Source organism: Leptodactylus fuscus, chromosome 11 (genome assembly GCF_031893055.1).
Source record: "Leptodactylus fuscus isolate aLepFus1 chromosome 11, aLepFus1.hap2, whole genome shotgun sequence".
Taxonomy (NCBI): domain Eukaryota; kingdom Metazoa; phylum Chordata; class Amphibia; order Anura; family Leptodactylidae; genus Leptodactylus; species Leptodactylus fuscus.
The window spans coordinates 33,438,980-33,457,041 of NC_134275.1; the positions used below are offsets into that span (position 1 = coordinate 33,438,980).

An 18,062-nucleotide genomic window follows, 5' to 3' on the forward strand; every position below is an offset into this window, starting at 1 on the left:
TTCTTGTCACACTGTACAGAACATGAGGTTATTCCTTCATTTTTTGGTCTGTACCCAGTGCATGCCACCGTTGACCCTACAAGTACTCTAGTTCTCTGGCATTGCAGTTCGGCTACACCATTTTAACAATGATACAGCAGCTCCTATCTGATAGATTGGGGTTAACTCCCAAAAACCCACCGCTAGACACCAGAACTATACAGTAGACAGAGCCAGATGCAGATATAGAGGCAGAATGTAATGTCCGCCGTGTCGTCTTGCAACTCATTCTCTAATGTAAGTGAATGGAATCAGGTTGTAAGGATGCTATGACTGCAAATTCTAGTTGTAAAAAATACCAAGCAGCATTGGGATCTCAATGCGACTCCATTCACTGACATAAGATGTCCATCATGCATTGGGTAGCACTGCGTCCTGGTTTTTGTTTATGATGTAACTAGATGTGAATGGAGCCCAACAGTACTATGCAGGCAGATCATATATTTGCAACGGGCCAGCATATTACTCGAAAACTAATTTGTGCGTTACCCCTGATGCTATTTCCACTACTACAGACCCATCCCAAGTCAGTAATGTCGCATGCAAGTGAAGAATCCAAACTACTTCACAGCAGGCAGCGGAGGGGACAGGGTCACATTTCATGTGGGAAGAACAGGGCTAAATAAAGCAGACGTTGCTAGACCAAAGAGTGACATGCAATGGAGAAGGGACTGCGGTATGAGAGAGACCTAATGACATTAATAATGGCGCTGACACCGAGTGGGACAACCTTATAGACTTACCTACAACCTGCTTTGAAGTTTATATTAGCTCAAGCAATGCCATTATTGGACTCACCCCTGCGAATTCATGGCTGTCCTGCGAGTTATTACTGGAAGTAACCTGTTGCCAAAGCGAGACATTTTGATATTATATTAGGACATGGCAAGTCTTTTGCAAATGGAAGCGACCATGAAAACAAGTTCGTTCTATGGTCTGGGACTTGTCCTAAAGCCAGCCATGATGTCCTCATTGTGTCTGGGATATCTTCTCGTACATGTAGTGTTCGCCTGATAACCAGCCATGATGTCCTTGTGTCCGGGCTATCTTCTCATACATGTAGTGTCCCTGCCTTATAAGCTGCCCACAATAAGGACGTCATGGCGGGTAGGTATAAATGTTTTTTATTTTTAAGGTATTAAGGTCCATAGGGACCTATGGGTGGTTTAGTTACCTTTAAATATGGTTATGTTCATGTGGTCACCCCTTTAAGTAACTTTCTAATATATCCAGATGCAGCTGCTTTACTGTATATGTAAATGTAGAGGGCTGTACAGATACGACATCACCTTTGTGATATGAATTTATCTCCTAATACACTATATATTCTATATGTACTATATGTATATCCTTCCTAATCCTCTGGGGTGATGGGGAGAACATCAGTCTAGTAGGCATGGGGGGCCTGGTCTTTGCTTTGCTGTCCTGCTGCAAAGGGGTCATGGCTTCAACTTTAACCTCAGCACAGTTTGTCGTGGTTGTGTGTGTTGTGTGGTTGTGTGTGTGGGTTTCTCCCCCCAGTCTAAAAATATACTGGTAGATAAAGTGTAAGTCACACTGGCACTGACAGATTTATATCTGCCTCAGTGCTATATATACATAGTTTATTGCATAGGTGACAATTATGTGACCTCCATTTTTTGTTATGTTATCCATTGCCTTTGATGTATTCAGTTTGCAGGGAAAAATTTAAAGGGGATGTTTGTGTTCAAATTAAAGGGATTCTATCATTAGAATCCCGTTTTTAACTAATCCCACATCGGAATAGCCTTAAGAAATTCTTCTCTATGCTGCTGTTCAGTAGATATCCCCTGTGCTGCATGAAAACTCTCTAGCGCCGCCCTCCATCTTCTTCTCGAGACCACCTCTACTCCCATGTCACCATCACGTCTTCATCCAAATGTGCCAACTGTGCATGTCTGTCGGCCATTTTCCTGTGGCCTCTCCCATTTGACCACAGGAAAATGGCCGACGGGCATGTGCAGTCAACGCTTTTGGATGGGCTTTCTTAAGGCTATTCCTACGTGAGCTTAGTTAAACAGGGGATTCTAATGATAGAGTCCCTTTAAAATCTCCAAAGACCTTGTTTCATACTGCAATATACAGCCCCTAATCAGCTGCAATACCAGGCACAGCCTACGGATAAGAGTGATGCTGTCCTGGAAAAAGAGACCATAGTCTGGGACCGACTCATTGAGGTCTATGGAGGCGTTTTCTAGACATGCTCTTTGCAGGGAGGGGGAAGAGAAGCTCTGACTTAATCTATTATCAATAGCGGATGCTATGATGGCTCAATGTTATCTTCTATTGTATCACTGTCTTTGATGTAAATGAGGCCACTGCTGCAAAGAAACCCCTACAGATTTGTGCAAGTGTCAGTCTATTATTAGGCTTAGTGGCCTTAGTGAAATTTGCAGGATTTAGTAGATTAAAAATATAGACAGTGACATGGAAGATAAAAAACAATCATCAAAAATTCTTCAAAAATATTCTTAACATAAAAACTTGGTTTAAAAAATAGATGAATAGAACAGAAGAGGCTGAATAATGCGTTCTCCATGTAATGTCTGACTTATAAAGGTTTATGGGTTTGTGGTGAAACACGGCTAACAGGCTAAGCAAGTAGAGCTGCAGTGTAAAGCATTGAGGATGGACCATCAGCAGGAGCCTCTGAAGATTCAGTCTGTACTACCGATTACCTATAGATAGTACTTTACATATAAGAGAGTCCCAACACCTCCACATAGTCGCGAGATCTCAGCTACTAAAAGTAAATCTAGTAGAAGAGGCCAATGAGTGAGATAGTATAATATGACAGGCACACCCAGTACAGTAACAGGTCCAGGGCTTGGGATGTCCCTCCAGTGGTATATGGGTGAGGAGAGGGCGGTGCTCTGTATATGACCAGCACCCTGCTTAGACCCCAGAGCCATACAAGCAGACGCTGCAGGACACTGACCTAGTGAGAGGCTGGGAAGACAGACCAAGTATAACAGGACATGGCCCAAATCCAGCAACCCGAACCAGCCAAAGACAACAAAACCCACCCTGACATTCTCACCAAGGAGATCGACTTGGTACAGAGGGACCCCAAAAATATCAACCAGGATGTGGTGCAGGTGAGATAGGAAACATAGATAGAAAAAGTACGAAGTCTATCAGCTCTGTCTATCTATCTACTATCTATCTATCTATCTATCTATCTATCTATCTATCTATCTATCTATCATCTATCTATCACATATCTATCTATCTATCTATCTATCTATCTATCTATCATCTATCTACTATCTATCTATCTATCTATCTATCTATCTATCTATCTATCTATCTATCATCTATCTATCTATCTATCTATCATCTATCTATCACATATCTATCTATCTATCTATCTATCTATCTATCATCTATCTACTATCTATCTATCTATCTATCTATCTATCTATCTATCTCCTGTCTATCTATCTATCTATCTATCTATCTATCTATCTATCTATCTATCATCTATCTATCACATATCTATCTATCTATCTATCTATCTATCTATCTATCTATCTATCATCTATCTACTATCTATCTATCTATCTATCTATCTATCTATCTATCTATCATCTATCTATCTATCTATCTATCTATCTATCATCTATCTACTATCTATCTATCTATCTATCTATCTATCAATCTATCTATCTATCTATCTATCTATCTATCTATCTATCTATCATCTATCTACTATCTATCTATCTATCTACTATCTATCTATCTATCTATCTATCTATCTATTATCTATCTATCTATCTATCTACTATCTATCTATCTATCTATCTATCTATCTATCTATCTATCTATTATCTATCTATCTATCTAATCTGTCTGTCTTTCTATCTATCTAATCTGTCTGTCTTTCTATCTACCTACATTTGCAAATATATATATGTCTAGTAGCAAATCTATCTGTGATCTGTCCTTATGTTTGCCTATTAATTTTACTTATTTATTGGTCTATCATCTATTATCTATTCTGATCTATCTATGATGTATACAAAACACAAAACTTAGCACATCCCAATGTGAACAGGTGCAAGCTGCAATGGGAGTGACACAAATACAAAAACTACAGCGGCCTTCTGTCTGTCCACAACATCAAGACCCGTATAAATAGAGCTGAAAATGCATCGCTGCTATCTGTTATATACAGTACATATAGACATGTACTGCTATTAGTTACTATCTATATATATAAATGTACAACTATTAGTTATCTATACATAGAAATGTACTAAAATGTATTAATATTAGTTACTATTTATACAAATGAAGTTACTGTTAGTTACTATCTATACAGATATACATTTGAGGTTGTTTTGCTCTTCATATTGTGCTGCCATCTTTTTATTTTTAATTCTATCTATCATGTATCCAGTTTATCTATCATCTATCTGTGTTTCATTATAATCTATCTATTTATGTATCTATCCTTACCTAGCCATTGATCTATCTTGTCTGTCATCCATGTCATTCTTCTCTCTTTCATTTATCTATTTTTATCCTATCTTTATCTACATCCTTATTTAATCTAATCTATCTCATATCTCTATCTATCTATCTATCTATCTATCTATCTATCTATCTCATATCTATCTATCTATCTATCTATCTCCTATCTATCTATTATCTATCTATCTATCTATCTATCTATCTATCTCCTATCTATCTATCTATCTATCTATCTATCTATCTATCTATTATCTATCTATCTATCTATCTATCTATCTATCTCCTATCTATCTATCTATGCATCTATCTATCTATCTATCTATCTATCTATCTATCTATCTATCTATCTATCTATCTATGCATGCATCTATCTATCTATCTATCTATCTATCTATCTATCTATCTATTTATCTATCTATCTATCTATGCATCTATCTATCTATCTATCTATCTATCTATCTATCTATGCATCTATCATCTATCTATCTATCTATCTATCTATCTATCTATCCATCTATCCATCTATCTTATCTATTTATCTATCTATCTATCTATCTATCTATCTATCTATCTATCTATCTATCTATCTCATCTATTTCTCTAGGTTTAGGGGCAGTGTTTGTATTGCTACACCTCACACATGGGCAGGGGTCCTCCAGTACATTGCTACATCTTAGGAACCTGTAAGTTATTTCTCAGGCCCTGTTTCCATGTTCAGGTTTTGTATGCAGTTTTTGAAAACAAATTGTGGCTCATAAATGGGTAAATAGTACATTGGATCTTTTTTCCATCCACTCTGGGTTTTGGCTTCAAATGATTGCTGGAAATAAATCCTCAAATATGGGTGGCTTTATAAATGAATGGACTGCTGTGACTTTCCTCCTTTACTCTTAAATTAAACCTCCTCTGGAGTGGAAGAAACCCCTCAAACAAAATCAACGCAAAACCAAGTATGGTGTAAGTGGGTTGGCCACAGCTTTATTTAGAGTAATGTTAACAGAGTTCAACCAAAACGGAAATATCTTCATCCGTGACGGACTCCCGAACAGCCCGCTGGTGGACAGCGGGCCCCCTCCTGACATCTTATCTCGCCACAGGACGTGGCACACTCCCGCTTAGCTGTGACGACAAAGGACAAGTGGAGAACCAAAGACAATATTAGAAAACCAAAGAAACAGAATACCGCGAGGGCAAGGGTGGGAGGGCGTCTCCTCACGTCAGCGGACGAAGGGTAAGAGACCTGATTCCCACGTGGGCCCCGATACTGACCTCATCACACAGGGGCGGGTATAGATTCAAAAACTCTGTCACCATAGCCACCCCAGCACAGCAGTCCTAACCCTTCTCCTTAAGCAGGGCAAGAGCTGCTAGACGGAGAATAAAAGAGAAATATTTGCTTATCCTTTACTGGATATCAATAGCAGAATATAATGGGGCACACATATTAAAAAAGCAGGGTGCTGAGTTTGTGTTCCAAAAATTGTGCACTCTTTCTCCCCTCATGTCACTTCCTTAAAAAGAAGGCGGGGCCAATAGAGAAGGATTCCAAGTGTGCACTGTAATGCCGATACAAGATGGGCAATGGGAAGGACAAGACGTTATATCTAGGGGGTCCCATGAATGTATTTAATTAAATCAATACAGACATATAAGCAGTGGCGTATATAGGAATGGCGGGGCCCCATGGCGAACTTTTGACATGGGCCCCCCCACCTGACCGACGCCGAAGACCTCGACCGACCCCCTCCCCCCATTCTTGCACGCTCTATTATGTCCATTAGTGGCCCCTGCACACAGTATTATGGCCCTCATTGGCCCCTGCACACAGTATTATGTCCCACTGTGGACACCCATGAACAATTATTATACTTTGGGGTCTTTTCAGACCCCAGACTCCGCTGCAGTCCTCCGCTGTCGGCCTTCTTCAATGAAGTCGGACGTCACATGACCCGGGACACAGGCCCGGTTCATGTGACGTCAGAGACGTCAGACAACTAGGCTGAAGTCTGCCCAGAGCCTGGAGAGGTAAGTAACACAGTTTTTTATGTTTCTTACATCTTCCAGGCCTCCGATCATTATACTCGGGGGGTCTGCAAAGACCCCCAAGTATAATAATAGTCTTTGTGGGGCCCGCGGTGTCACTTAACGATCCTGACCCAGCCAGGATCGGTAAGTAAATAGGGCCCGTTACTGGCTGGAGTAACGCCAGCCGGTAACGGCCTATTAAGAAAAAAAACGCGGCAGTCGCCGAGCCCCTAATGTCCCGGACCCTGTGGCAGCTGCCTCCGCTGCTCCCGCGGTAGTTACGCCACTGCATATAAGGTTGTATATAGTGTGTGATGTCTTCCTAGGATCAGCTGGTGATGTCCTTGTTTTCAGGACACCACACTTATTTATGGATCTCTTCTATTGGATTACTGTACAGGCGGCATCTCACACAGCCATTGAGGACCCTGCCTTGCACTGGAGAGGAGCAGCAACTCCAGAACTTTCTACAGATGGATGCAATCGCTGATGAGCCCAATTATGTTCCGGCCTCGCTAAGAAGTCCAATGTTGATTTGCAGCCTGGTCACCTAGAGATAGAGTTATAAGGATATATGCAGCCACGTATTACTACCACACTTGTGGCCACGTGTGTCATGTATGTGGCAGGATAGAGCAGGAGGTATGTCATACTGAGAAGTCCTCCAAGAAAATAAGGGATCTTCTGAACCACCAGAAGACTTGTTAAGTCTCTGTCCTTGTCCCATATGCTGTATTATCAGGCTCAGCCCTAGCACCAGGGAACATGGACTGTGGGTGGCGCTGTGCTGGGATTGATATTCTAGCCACGGTAGAGAGGAAGCCACTCTGTGGCCCTGATGGGTATGTAACATACAGGTTGGCCTGATCTGAGGTCTGACTCTGGATTATTGTGAATGGTTTGGGGTCTGAATTTACCATAAAGCCTTGTGGGTGTCTTTTCCATGTTTGGGAATCTGAATCTGGGGTCTGCTGGTCTGTAGAAAAGGAGAGGGTCTTGGCTGGTGTTTGTATTTGGTTTCGGTTGGGGACTGTATTGATGAATGGGGTTGGGTCTGAGGTCTATATAGTCAGGGCAATGTTTAGATGGGAGGTCTGGTCTGTAGTATGTATATATAGGGGAAATTTGGTCTGGGGTCTGTAAAGACAGGGCAATCTGTTTAGAAAAGGTGATGAGGTGAGATCTGCAGTATGTATATGCACAAGAACTCTGGTTTTGGGTCTGTATAGATAGGGACGTACTGAAGGGGGTCATATGTACTATACGTGAATCTATTGCTGTAGGTTGGGTACAGTGTCCTATATAAGTAGGCAGGGCATAAGGTCAAAAATTATGTTACAGTTTTCAGAATCTCCCGATGTCTCTCAAGAGTTGTCAAGTATGGAGTGAGCAGATTATAATGTGAGAGACATGGCGGACAGTGGGTAGTATGCCTGCTGCGATGACTAGGGGCACTATGATGGCAGTGCTAGATATGTAGCTGGCCTTGTTAGAGGGGTCCTCATATCCACAGTACACTGTATACACCTGCTTATACAGTATACACAGTTTTGAGTTACACTTATCATTGGCCATCTAAAATACTATAAGGCTGAGGCCCCACGTTGCGTAAATGCAGTTTTTTGTTGTTGCAGATTTTGTTGTGGTTTTTGAGCCAAAGCCAGGAGTGGATTGAGCAGAAGGAAGACGTATAAAAACTTCCTATATCTTTCCCATTCCTGGTGTAGCCATTCTTGGCTCAAAAAAACACAACAAAATTTGCATTTCCGTAACGTGGGGCCTCAACCTCAAAGGATTTTATTAAATCCATAATGTCTCCCAAACTACTAATAGTGCTATATAGTGCACTTTAATAGAAGCAGATAATCATATTTTTATAGAAAAGCAAATCATTCTGCAAGTGCACTGGGGGCGGAGCCTGATTTTCCGACAGCCACAAGTGCCCTGGCTCTATTCAGGAATGACTGCTCATGTAGCTGTGAATGTCATGTATATCCACTGACAGCATTACAGCTGTTTGTAGGCAACTCTGGCCCCAATCTTGGTGCACTTGCAGGTTAATGCAAATATCCTTAAAAACAGCTTTATCTCCACATTGCTTCATCATTGTTATTGAGGCATCCATGTTACTTTAACCTCATATAACATTTTTAATAAATATATATATATATATACATATATATATGTGTGTGTTACATCGATCACATTCGACTCCTATTAGTATATAACGGGGCAGTATACTCTGTCCTGTGTTTATATCCTACAGTCTTGGCTATGAATTTCTACTTGAGATCTGTGTAAATTTAACACTGCGGGCTCGGAGCGTGGCTGCCGGCGGGGGCTGCTGTCACACATAGCAGAAGAGGCCTGACAGCTGGGGGCTCAGCCCACATCCACCTCCGCTCAGAGACAAATATATATAGGGAATTAATGGAATCCTCATAAATCCCTGCACTAATGGACCTTATAAGTGCATCTCACTGCTACACAGTCGCCATCCCCAGAGCATTAACCCCTCCAAACAAAAACAAGGTGGTGCTGGAGTTTGCTTAGTCTTAGTTCACACTGTGCTAGAGCCTTCTGTAGGTGGGAAAATTGGAAGGATTTAATCTGCAGCATAAATCACTATTTAGGCTTATAATGACATAAGTATATAATGTATAAAGAAAAAGTCTACTTTCTTACTGGGTGCCTCTACACAGAATTGTGTCTGCTAAGCTGTACTATACAGCAAATAATGGCTTACATGGGCAACAGGAATAGCACAGCGCCATCCACTATGGAGTGGCTGGGAATGGTACTGCAGCTCTCCCACATTAAGGCTAGGTTCACATCTGAGTCAGACTCCGCCGCAGAATCAGCCAAAAAACAGCTCAGTATAAAAATGGCGGAGAACACAAAGAACACCTGGCAGACCCCATTACAGTCTACAGGGTCCACCGATAGCTGCTGTTTCAGGGAACAGGCCCTCTGCCAATGGAAAACCGAGTGCAAGAGTGAACCTAGCCTTAAGGGAATAAAAAAGAGCTGCAGTACTATTCCAGGCCACTGCCTGATAGATGGAGCTGTTCTATTACCAACGTTGCCACAGCCCATTCAATCAGCAGATTGGTGGAGGCGCTGAGAGTTGTCCCCCTACCAATCTGATATTGGTGACCCTATCCTAAAGAGAAGATCATTAATATTAAAAAAAAAAAAAAAAAAAAAAAAAAAAACCTTTAAAGTATAAAGGAATACAGAAATGTTTCTGGAGGTTGTAAGAAGTCAAAGTATGTAAGATTCGGTAGCGACCTTTTTCTCACAGACAATATAAGCAGAGCTGCAGTATAAATCATGGAGGTGGGACAGAGCAGTCTCCTGAGACTCTGACTCCTATTAAACGAAGTGGCTAAGGCTGCCCACAAGGAACATTTCTGGCATATCTGTTAAGTTGATGACTCCTCCGAAGTGTCCCATACAGTGATATCTGCCACCCATAGGGTCCCATTATATTACACAAAATGTATATGTTTAATGTATTGTATACACTGAAGCTTTGTATAGAATAACATAGTCCACTATTCTATTCCATAGCTATTTTGTCGTGCTATATTGGTGTATACTGTCCCGCCAAAGGGACACAACCTACATTTTCCTTATGGACACACTTAGGGTGCATTCACACTAGCGTTGTTTTCATCCATTCTTCGCTTCTGTGGTAGGAACAGACGAACAGACTAAATATAAAGGCGGATTTATCTGCTGTTGGATAACAATGGCTCCTGAGGGACCCCATTACCTATAATGGTGTCTGTGGGGTATCCGTTGTTTTTACCATCACATCGCCGGATGTAAAAAATTTTCACTCATGATTTTAGATGGATTTAGTGCTAGAGGCAACTCTGATGCAGACGTGAACAGAGCCTTAGTGCGTATTTCTAGGTGTATACTCTAAACATATAGTACATCACAAGTGTGATGTGAATAGAGACTAAACTGGAGATACTGGTCATCATTGTAGAGTCCAGAGAATACGGGAGCATTTCGCAGGTCCTAGCTCCTTTGGGGCTCTAGGTGGGCACCTCTTATTTCAGGACGTTGCGAAAGAGTTAGCAAGTATTGCCTAAAGTATATATCATTGTCCAGGATTACAAAAATTCATTTTCTCCATGCCCTGTGTTACCTCCAGGACCAAACCACTGGACTCCTCTATTTATTCTACAGCTGACTCTGACTCCTGCTCCCACTCCTTCATAATGGCTGACCGCCATGGTCAGCGAGAAGCAGTAAAGATCCTTTACATCACAAAAAGTGACTGATATCCTATGAAAGTAAATATGTAACCATCTATATACGAGGGATGTTTCTGGGTTAAAAGCAGACCCTTTAGCTAAATCCTTGTCAACCACTTTAAGGCCACAGCACCAATTCTCTAGTCACCCCTCAGCTACTTGAGACAAATGGCAGTATATAATATGTCCTGCAGCTCATGGGTCCTAACTGTTCCATGTTATCTCCCTCCAGGTGGATTTCGAGGATGTCATCGCTGAACCAGACAGCATTCACAGCTTTGACGGGGTGTGGAAAACCAGCAGCACCACCTTCACCGTCACCAAATACTGGTGTTACCGCGTGCTCTCCGCTATTTTCGCCCTACCCCTGGCCCTGCTGTGGGGCTTCCTCTTCGCTTGCCTGTCATTCTGCCATATCTGGGCCGTAGTCCCTTGTGTCAAGAGTTACCTCATGGAAATCCAATGCCTGGGCCAGTTCTATGCCGCTTGTGTCCGTACCTTCTGTGACCCAATCTTCGAGGCCGTGGGTAAAGCATTGGGTGGCATCCGCGTGGCACTCAGAAAAGAAGTATGAAGGCCGAAGAGTAAACTGGACTATACGTTAATGAACACGTAATATACAATAAAGATGGCGTCCGGCGGAGCTACCAACTTGTGCCTCAGTACTATGATGCCAATGGACCAGATTAGGTCAATTTTACTCAATACTAACCTAAAGAAACACACAAAACAGAAGTGGGTATAAATACCATGTTTTATTGGCATTTCTCTGTATGCACAGACAGCTGTATTTTGGTGAGAACTGGAGTAGGAGGAGTATAGAATACAAGGCCTCTGTTATATAGTCTTATGCATCGATAGCCACAGACGTTCAGTGATTATTGGGCCCCGTGGGCCCCAGAGAAGTCAAGCTATTCTCCCAAACTTGAAGGTCACAGTAAGGTATGGATATGGTACAGCTCTTCTCATTGGTTACACACATAGGCTCACACACAGAGGGTCTGCGATAAGGCACACCGAGCAGAGGATCATGGCTACCCTAGAGCATCGGTATCCCATCTGCCAGAGTGCTTTCTGTTAAGAGTCAAACCAGGGAAAAGCAATGACAGAGGGCGGTAACACTGTAGAGGGAGGCTAGAAATGATGCACATACAGCAAAAAGACGTAACCACAAGCAGGGATCCAAGCGAAACTACAAGAACATACAGTCTAAGAAAAGTGCGAGGTCCAAAGAACCATCAGCTGACTTTTGTGCCATTAATACGGGAAATTTATTGAAACCATAAGCTGCCTCATTGACCTGGATATCTCATTCCTGTAACAATGGATGGTAATAAAGTGTTTGGTGTATATATTGGATGAGTTATTTTGTGGGATCTATAAGTTTGGACATACGAGTGTATGTTGGCCTTAGACATACAATAATAGTCATCCGATGACTGAAATGATCAATGCACCCATTACCAGGATGGAAAGAAGTGGAAACAGGTGTCGCTTATCTTGAAAAACACAAGATGTCTGCTCTATGTCCCCAGTAATAGCAGGCTTTAGGCAGAGGTTTTCCTGTCTCCATGAATTTATTGGCATGTATATACCCTCCTGCAACTTTTACTAAAAATGGTATGTTAATGTTTGCTTTCTAGCATGCTTATGTGCTTATTATATCAGAGCGGTGTATGTATTGTCTATGGAGACAGCCCCGCTCTTTCGCCCTCATTAGATATAATTGTATGCCGAAAGCTGGACGCCAAAAATCTTCATGTGACAATATTGTATGTAGGTATGTGCAAGCCAACAATTCCACACAAGGTAGGATATCCCTTTAAAATGTAGACTGTATACTGTACTGTATATCTATGCAGTATATACTTTAGTATCTCAGTAGTACAACAACCACCTGTTGCCTATAACATAGCAGGACCTGCCATTTTGGGTTTACGTTAAAGGGATTGGCTGGATTGCAAATTCCATTCTATAAGATGGCCCTTAATGATAAGTAGCTGACAAGGAGCCTAAAAGCTTGTACACCCAAAACTGTAATGTGGGGGAACCCAGCACCAAGTGTTCAATGATGAGGAACAGAGAGTTCCTATAGAAATCAATGGGTTGCCCATATCATGCTAGGGCATGCCAGATCCCCCAGAGCAGGACTCTCTACAGTTGCACTTTGTTCTGGCTAATAAATGTGGATTCTAAAATAGGGGGCCCCTCAAACACCATTACCACATCTAATAACTCCGATTTCCCTACTAGAACAGGGGTGTTTTCCGGGCTAAAAAATTGATGACCTATCTTTAGGATCTTTAGGATAGGCCATCAATTAAACATAGGCAGGAGTCCGACTTATGGGCCCTATATTGATCTTATAGCAGGAATCAAAATGGTACCAATTTTTACTATCCTGAAGGACCTGGTGCTTATTTTCCCCTTCCATGACCACGGCCTATTTTCTTACCCCACTGCCTGCTAGCCATGCAGTTTCTATAGACAGTTCAGTCTTGTCCAAGCACCCACCTAAAATCAAAAGGGAAGGAGCAGCCCTTAGTCTAAGGACCTCATGGCAAACAGATGGCACACCCAAGAATCAGGTCAGGTCAGGTCAGGTCATATCAGGTCTTCTGACTGGCCCCAATGAACTGAGAGGCAGGGGGCATTATGTCCATATAAAACGTACCTTCATCTCCAATAAAATGTGCTCTTAGGTCATCTTATATATTGCACAATACAAAGATTCTGGTTATAGAGTCCCTTTAAGAGACACACTGCAATGTGCTAGCTTATTTTCATTACAATTTTGGAACCCCCCATGTACTACTCCAGTCACCACGGCCATAAAGCAGATGGATATTTGCAGTCCTTAAGATTTTATGTCTTTTTAAGGTATCACTGACTAGAACGCACACAGCTGCAAAAGAACGAACACCCTCCCTACCCCCGACCAAAACAGAATGTATAAGGATGCAGCTAGCGCCACCTAGTGACATATATCCATATCCCCTAGTATTCAAGTCGTCGGCGCCTGTGCTATACACGGTGCTGTTGTATTCAAGCAACTAAACTCCTACTGTGCGCAAATTATATCGGCTCCTCCATCTCTGAGTAAGTCAAAGCCGCTTGACAAGTACTGAAAAGTCTACGGACTCTCTAGAAATGTCGTCGTCCTGCAAGTAAGTGAAAGATGTCTAGTCCATTCCCATAGGTCACATATGGAATCTAATGCTGGCTGAATGTATGGTCGCTATAGAAGATCAGGCATCTTTAGTGGTGTTATTGACTGTGCTTGTGCCACCCTGCTGGTATCATTCTGCAGATTAGGAGCCTGGTCTACATGCCAGGAGACCTAAATGCCAGGAGGATAAAAATGAATCTTGTGGACTTGGGTAGGTGCCACTGCCGCTTTCAGCAGCCAACACAGTCTATATATGTAGGCCTATTCTATTCCCAATTGGCTGGACAGCGGCCCATGCTGGTTCTTTCGGGGAGGAGGCGAGAAGCTTCTTTTAGCTTCACACATCTGTGCTTTTGTTGATGACAGTAACATAGACTGATACACAGAAACAAATGCAGGGGAGCTTGTAGGGTTAATATTAACACGCATCCGTCAATCTTCTATTGTCCGGATCTCCAGTACTGGCTTGTGCCTGAGGCTGAGCGAGGCTTGTGGAAATGAGTGGATTCTACTTTCTTTCTTGTCCCCAAATCTTACAATTCATCTTCGAAATACGGCTCTTCCTTGAGGTCCCTTTTTGCCCGCTGGGCTCCCGCGTACTGGCTCGCATGCACTTGGTGCATTAGGTTTAGTCTCCCGTGGTTTCCCTACTTTGGTGGGTTCACTTACATCCTCCAGGACCCCGTGTCTCAGCGCTGTCTTACCCAGCAGCTCTTTGAATACACTGTCCATGTTTTTTGTCACGACCTGTTGAGTAGAGGAGAAATAGAAGGTTTTATTGTATTGGTTTTGATGGATATCATCAGGGCGTAGCTCATACTTGCCAACTAGAGCTGATTTGTATGGTTAAGTTCCGTTTTGTAAAGCCCTACTACCTTTTTGCAGATCCCACTCCCTTTTTTGTGACATGGGCAATAAAATGTACCAGTAACACCCATTTTTTTGTGATGTCATGGGCACCTAAGTGTCCACGTCACATACACTACACCAAGAGCTCCTGCATCTGCTGGGCCCGGGAGATTTACCTCCTCTTCCTAGAAGCTAGGGGGTCACCCCTTTTTGCAGGAACTTCCTGGAGTAGATAGGTTACTGAACTCCCAATCTACACAAGGACTCCTCAACCATCACACACCACCATAGGCTAGGGCTGGGGGTGACTTCTTCCTTTACACTGCCTGTGCATTCATGAAAACTACCAAAATTCTACATAAAACCCATTTTACTATGTTATTTCTTTATAGATATACGATTGAAGTTGCAGACCCCAAGATTACAGTTGCCCCCATGACAACACTTCCTGTTCCTCGTAATATTTCAGATTATGACCTTGTCTACTTCTATGCCTTGACGATCGCTCTGCCAGGCTTTCACTGCAGATGTCCCCTTCGGTGTACCGTCCAGGTGGTTCCTTCGCTCTCCTGGTAATCTGGATAGATAAGACACAGAATGATCACATTAAAACATTTCAAACATCTAAACATAGAAAGCGTGACTCAATTCACATGTAACATGTCAGTGGACCCATACTATTAAATAGGTGGACTCGTGTAGACCAGCGGATCAGTCTCACAAACCCTAAATGGGGAGGATGAAGCCCACCCTTGTCTTATTACATGGTCTTTCAACTCAATTGGTGGCAGACTCACCAGAATGAGAGACGCTCAGACTGATAGCGAGGGGTCCTAAGCAATCACATGTGGAAATTCAGTGTTTTTACACATATGGTTGGCCCATTGGCTAGCTAAAAGTGAAGCAAGAAATATTCTCATGGAAAAACCCCTGCTCATATAAATACACCACGTGGGACCCCTCCTCTACATTCTGTTCATTTCAATAGCCATTGCATAATGTGAAAGGCTGACGAATTTCAGCATGGTCAATCATCTTGTTTTCAAACAGATAAGTCCACACCAGAATTGTCCAACAGTAGTTTGGCCCCCTTCTTTCCCCTTGTAAATGGGACATCTTCAAAAATATACTAAATAGGAGCACTAGAAAACACATACCCTATGGGAATAAGCGGGCCAGAAATCATAGAAAACCAATATGGCTAACTAAAACGGTACAGAATGCAATGAGGGATAAAAAGGAAGCATTTAAAGTACTGAGCAGTGCCAAGAATCCTATCAAAACATGACTACATATCTGTCCCACATAGGCCAACCATGTGGACCCCCCTAAAAGCATTAAAGGGGTTATCCATTTCCCAAAAATGATCTGCAAATATATACACAGCAGTGCTAAATCCTTACTGTTCTCTTGTGCACACTTTGCTTGGCTTTATTTTAGTTGCTGCTCTTTGTATCACTATTATTTACATGCAGTGAATATGTGAAAAAACTACATTTCCCATGATTCATCTGCCTGCTCTCACTCTCTGTATACCCTTCCGTTCTCCACTCTGCCCTGCAATGAAATCACAGGTAATGAATCACTCCCACATGCTAGGTCACATGCTGCTGTGATGTTTCGTTTGCTGGCTGAACTGTTCACAGGGAGAGGGGTAGTGAGCTTGCAAATGAATCGTCACAGCTGAGGTCAATGACATGAAAATAAATTAGATAAATGGGGCTGACTTTAAACAGGAAGTGTTTTGTATTGATGCATCCTACTATTCGGCCCATATTTTTTTTAAACTGGATAATCCCTTTAACAAATTCCGGACTACAATTATAGATCAATTTAGTCCATTAAGTTAAACTATTCACAGTCATGTTTTTTACATACTTTAGGTAATTTCTGTTCACACATTTTACCTTTCAATGTGACCTAGTAGCCTCGGACCAGGGTGAGGTATTGTAAAAGGAATTCTGGGCGCCTCCATGAAAGGGTTGATTTTTCTGATAGGACTCCCTTCACTGCGCTTTCTAGGGGAGCATGCACTATCAGAATTCACTCGTAATCTAAGAGAAGGAACAGAAGACAGTACTCCAATTATATCTTCTATATTATATCTTTACAGTCTGACTACTTTTACAGTAAAGAATCCTTTCCTAATTAACAATAAAACTATCACATAACAAGTGTTTTGCCCCAAGTTCAATTGACCCCTTGTTCAATCAAGATTAAAGGGAGTCAGTCCCCAGACCCCAGAATATCAACCTAACCCTGCAGTTACATAGGTTAGGGTCATGCAGGTTCAAGCAGTGTCGAATCGCTGCCTTCGTTGTGGAGATATCGCTGTTTATGTCAATATGCAAATGAGCTCTTTGGAGCAACAAGGGTGTTTCCGCTTTTCCTCTTTGGGGCAATGGCAACACCCTCATTGCTCCAAAGAGCTCATTTGCATATTGACATAAAACAGCGATATATCAGCAATGGAGGCAGCGATTCACAAGGAGAAAACACTGTTTGATCCAGGTGACCCAAACCTCTCTATCTATCTATCTATCTATCTATCTATCTATCTATCTATCTATCTATCAAGGGGTGATCGACTCCCAATATACTCAAATTGTGTCCACCAGTATCTACAAAGATTGTATATATATTGTTATATTATGGCGTGTTAACATGGCTTGATGTCTTACCTGCTAGGTTCCACCAGGATATCCTCAGGTGTTACAGCTGTGCTGGCCTCTCCTTCCTTCTTCATAGCACGTTGTTCCAGTTTCTTCTCTGATCTACATTATAGGAGCAAGACATAGTTGTACAGACATGTAGAAAACAAGTCTCTTTACCATTATAATATCACACTCCTATGGGCCCATGGTGCTTGAATATGGAGATTTGTTTTGTAGGGTCCTCACAATGAAGAGCTGGTGGTCACCATATCCAACAAAAAATAGTGTCTACAACCACCATGATCAGCAGCTATCGAATGTGAGGATCTCACCAAACTACTCCCAGATTTGCAATAAATGCACAATGCATAGTTACCCTACCTGGTGTCTTCCTTATCAGTCCAATAAGCTGGTCACTATTTTACAGAAATGACAATGGGAATGGAAATCGAGGAACAAGAAAAGAAGGACACCAGGTATTTTACCTATACATCATGACCCAGACCAGGGCCGGCGTCAGCACACAGCATAGTCGGGCAAGTGCCGGGGCCCACAGAG

At 42.2% G+C, this 18,062-nt stretch overlaps 2 protein-coding genes across 4 annotated transcripts in view; one reads left to right on the forward strand and one right to left on the reverse strand.

The window, feature by feature from the left end:
* The first annotated feature begins 688 nt into the window (after positions 1-688).
* LOC142185006 (caveolin-3-like) lies at positions 689-11,578 on the forward strand. 2 transcript variants are annotated; one of them, XM_075260217.1, is made up of 2 exons: positions 689-1,146; positions 11,065-11,578. In XM_075260217.1, exons 1-2 carry the CDS (start codon positions 1,063-1,065, stop codon positions 11,404-11,406), a joined length of 426 nt encoding a protein of 141 aa, XP_075116318.1. In that variant the 5' UTR covers positions 689-1,062; the 3' UTR covers positions 11,407-11,578. The 2 variants fall into 2 exon arrangements, with proteins under 2 accessions (XP_075116318.1, XP_075116317.1); XM_075260216.1 differs by lacking the exon at positions 689-1,146 and adding an exon at positions 2,846-3,158.
* The window catches only part of ARHGAP4 (Rho GTPase activating protein 4), a 73,756-nt gene continuing 67,262 nt past the window's right edge, over positions 11,569-18,062 (reverse strand). For both annotated transcript variants that reach the window (XM_075260180.1, XM_075260179.1), the window contains exons 20-23: positions 17,532-17,624; positions 16,758-16,904; positions 15,328-15,427; positions 11,569-14,748 (exon numbers count right to left, since the gene is read on the reverse strand). In XM_075260180.1, the coding sequence (XP_075116281.1) occupies positions 14,542-14,748; positions 15,328-15,427; positions 16,758-16,904; positions 17,532-17,624 (547 nt within the window). In that variant the 3' untranslated portion in view covers positions 11,569-14,541. The remainder of the gene's footprint in view (positions 14,749-15,327; positions 15,428-16,757; positions 16,905-17,531; positions 17,625-18,062) is intronic.

Bases quoted from the DNA above. Each gene is read 5' to 3' on its own strand.
- LOC142185006 (XM_075260216.1), top strand. From the start codon at position 3,039: ATGGCCCAAATCCAGCAACCCGAACCAGCCAAAGACAACAAAACCCAC. The intron at 3,159-11,064 runs GTGAGATAGGAA...ATCTCCCTCCAG, and splicing joins TCAACCAGGATGTGGTGCAG to GTGGATTTCGAGGATGTCAT.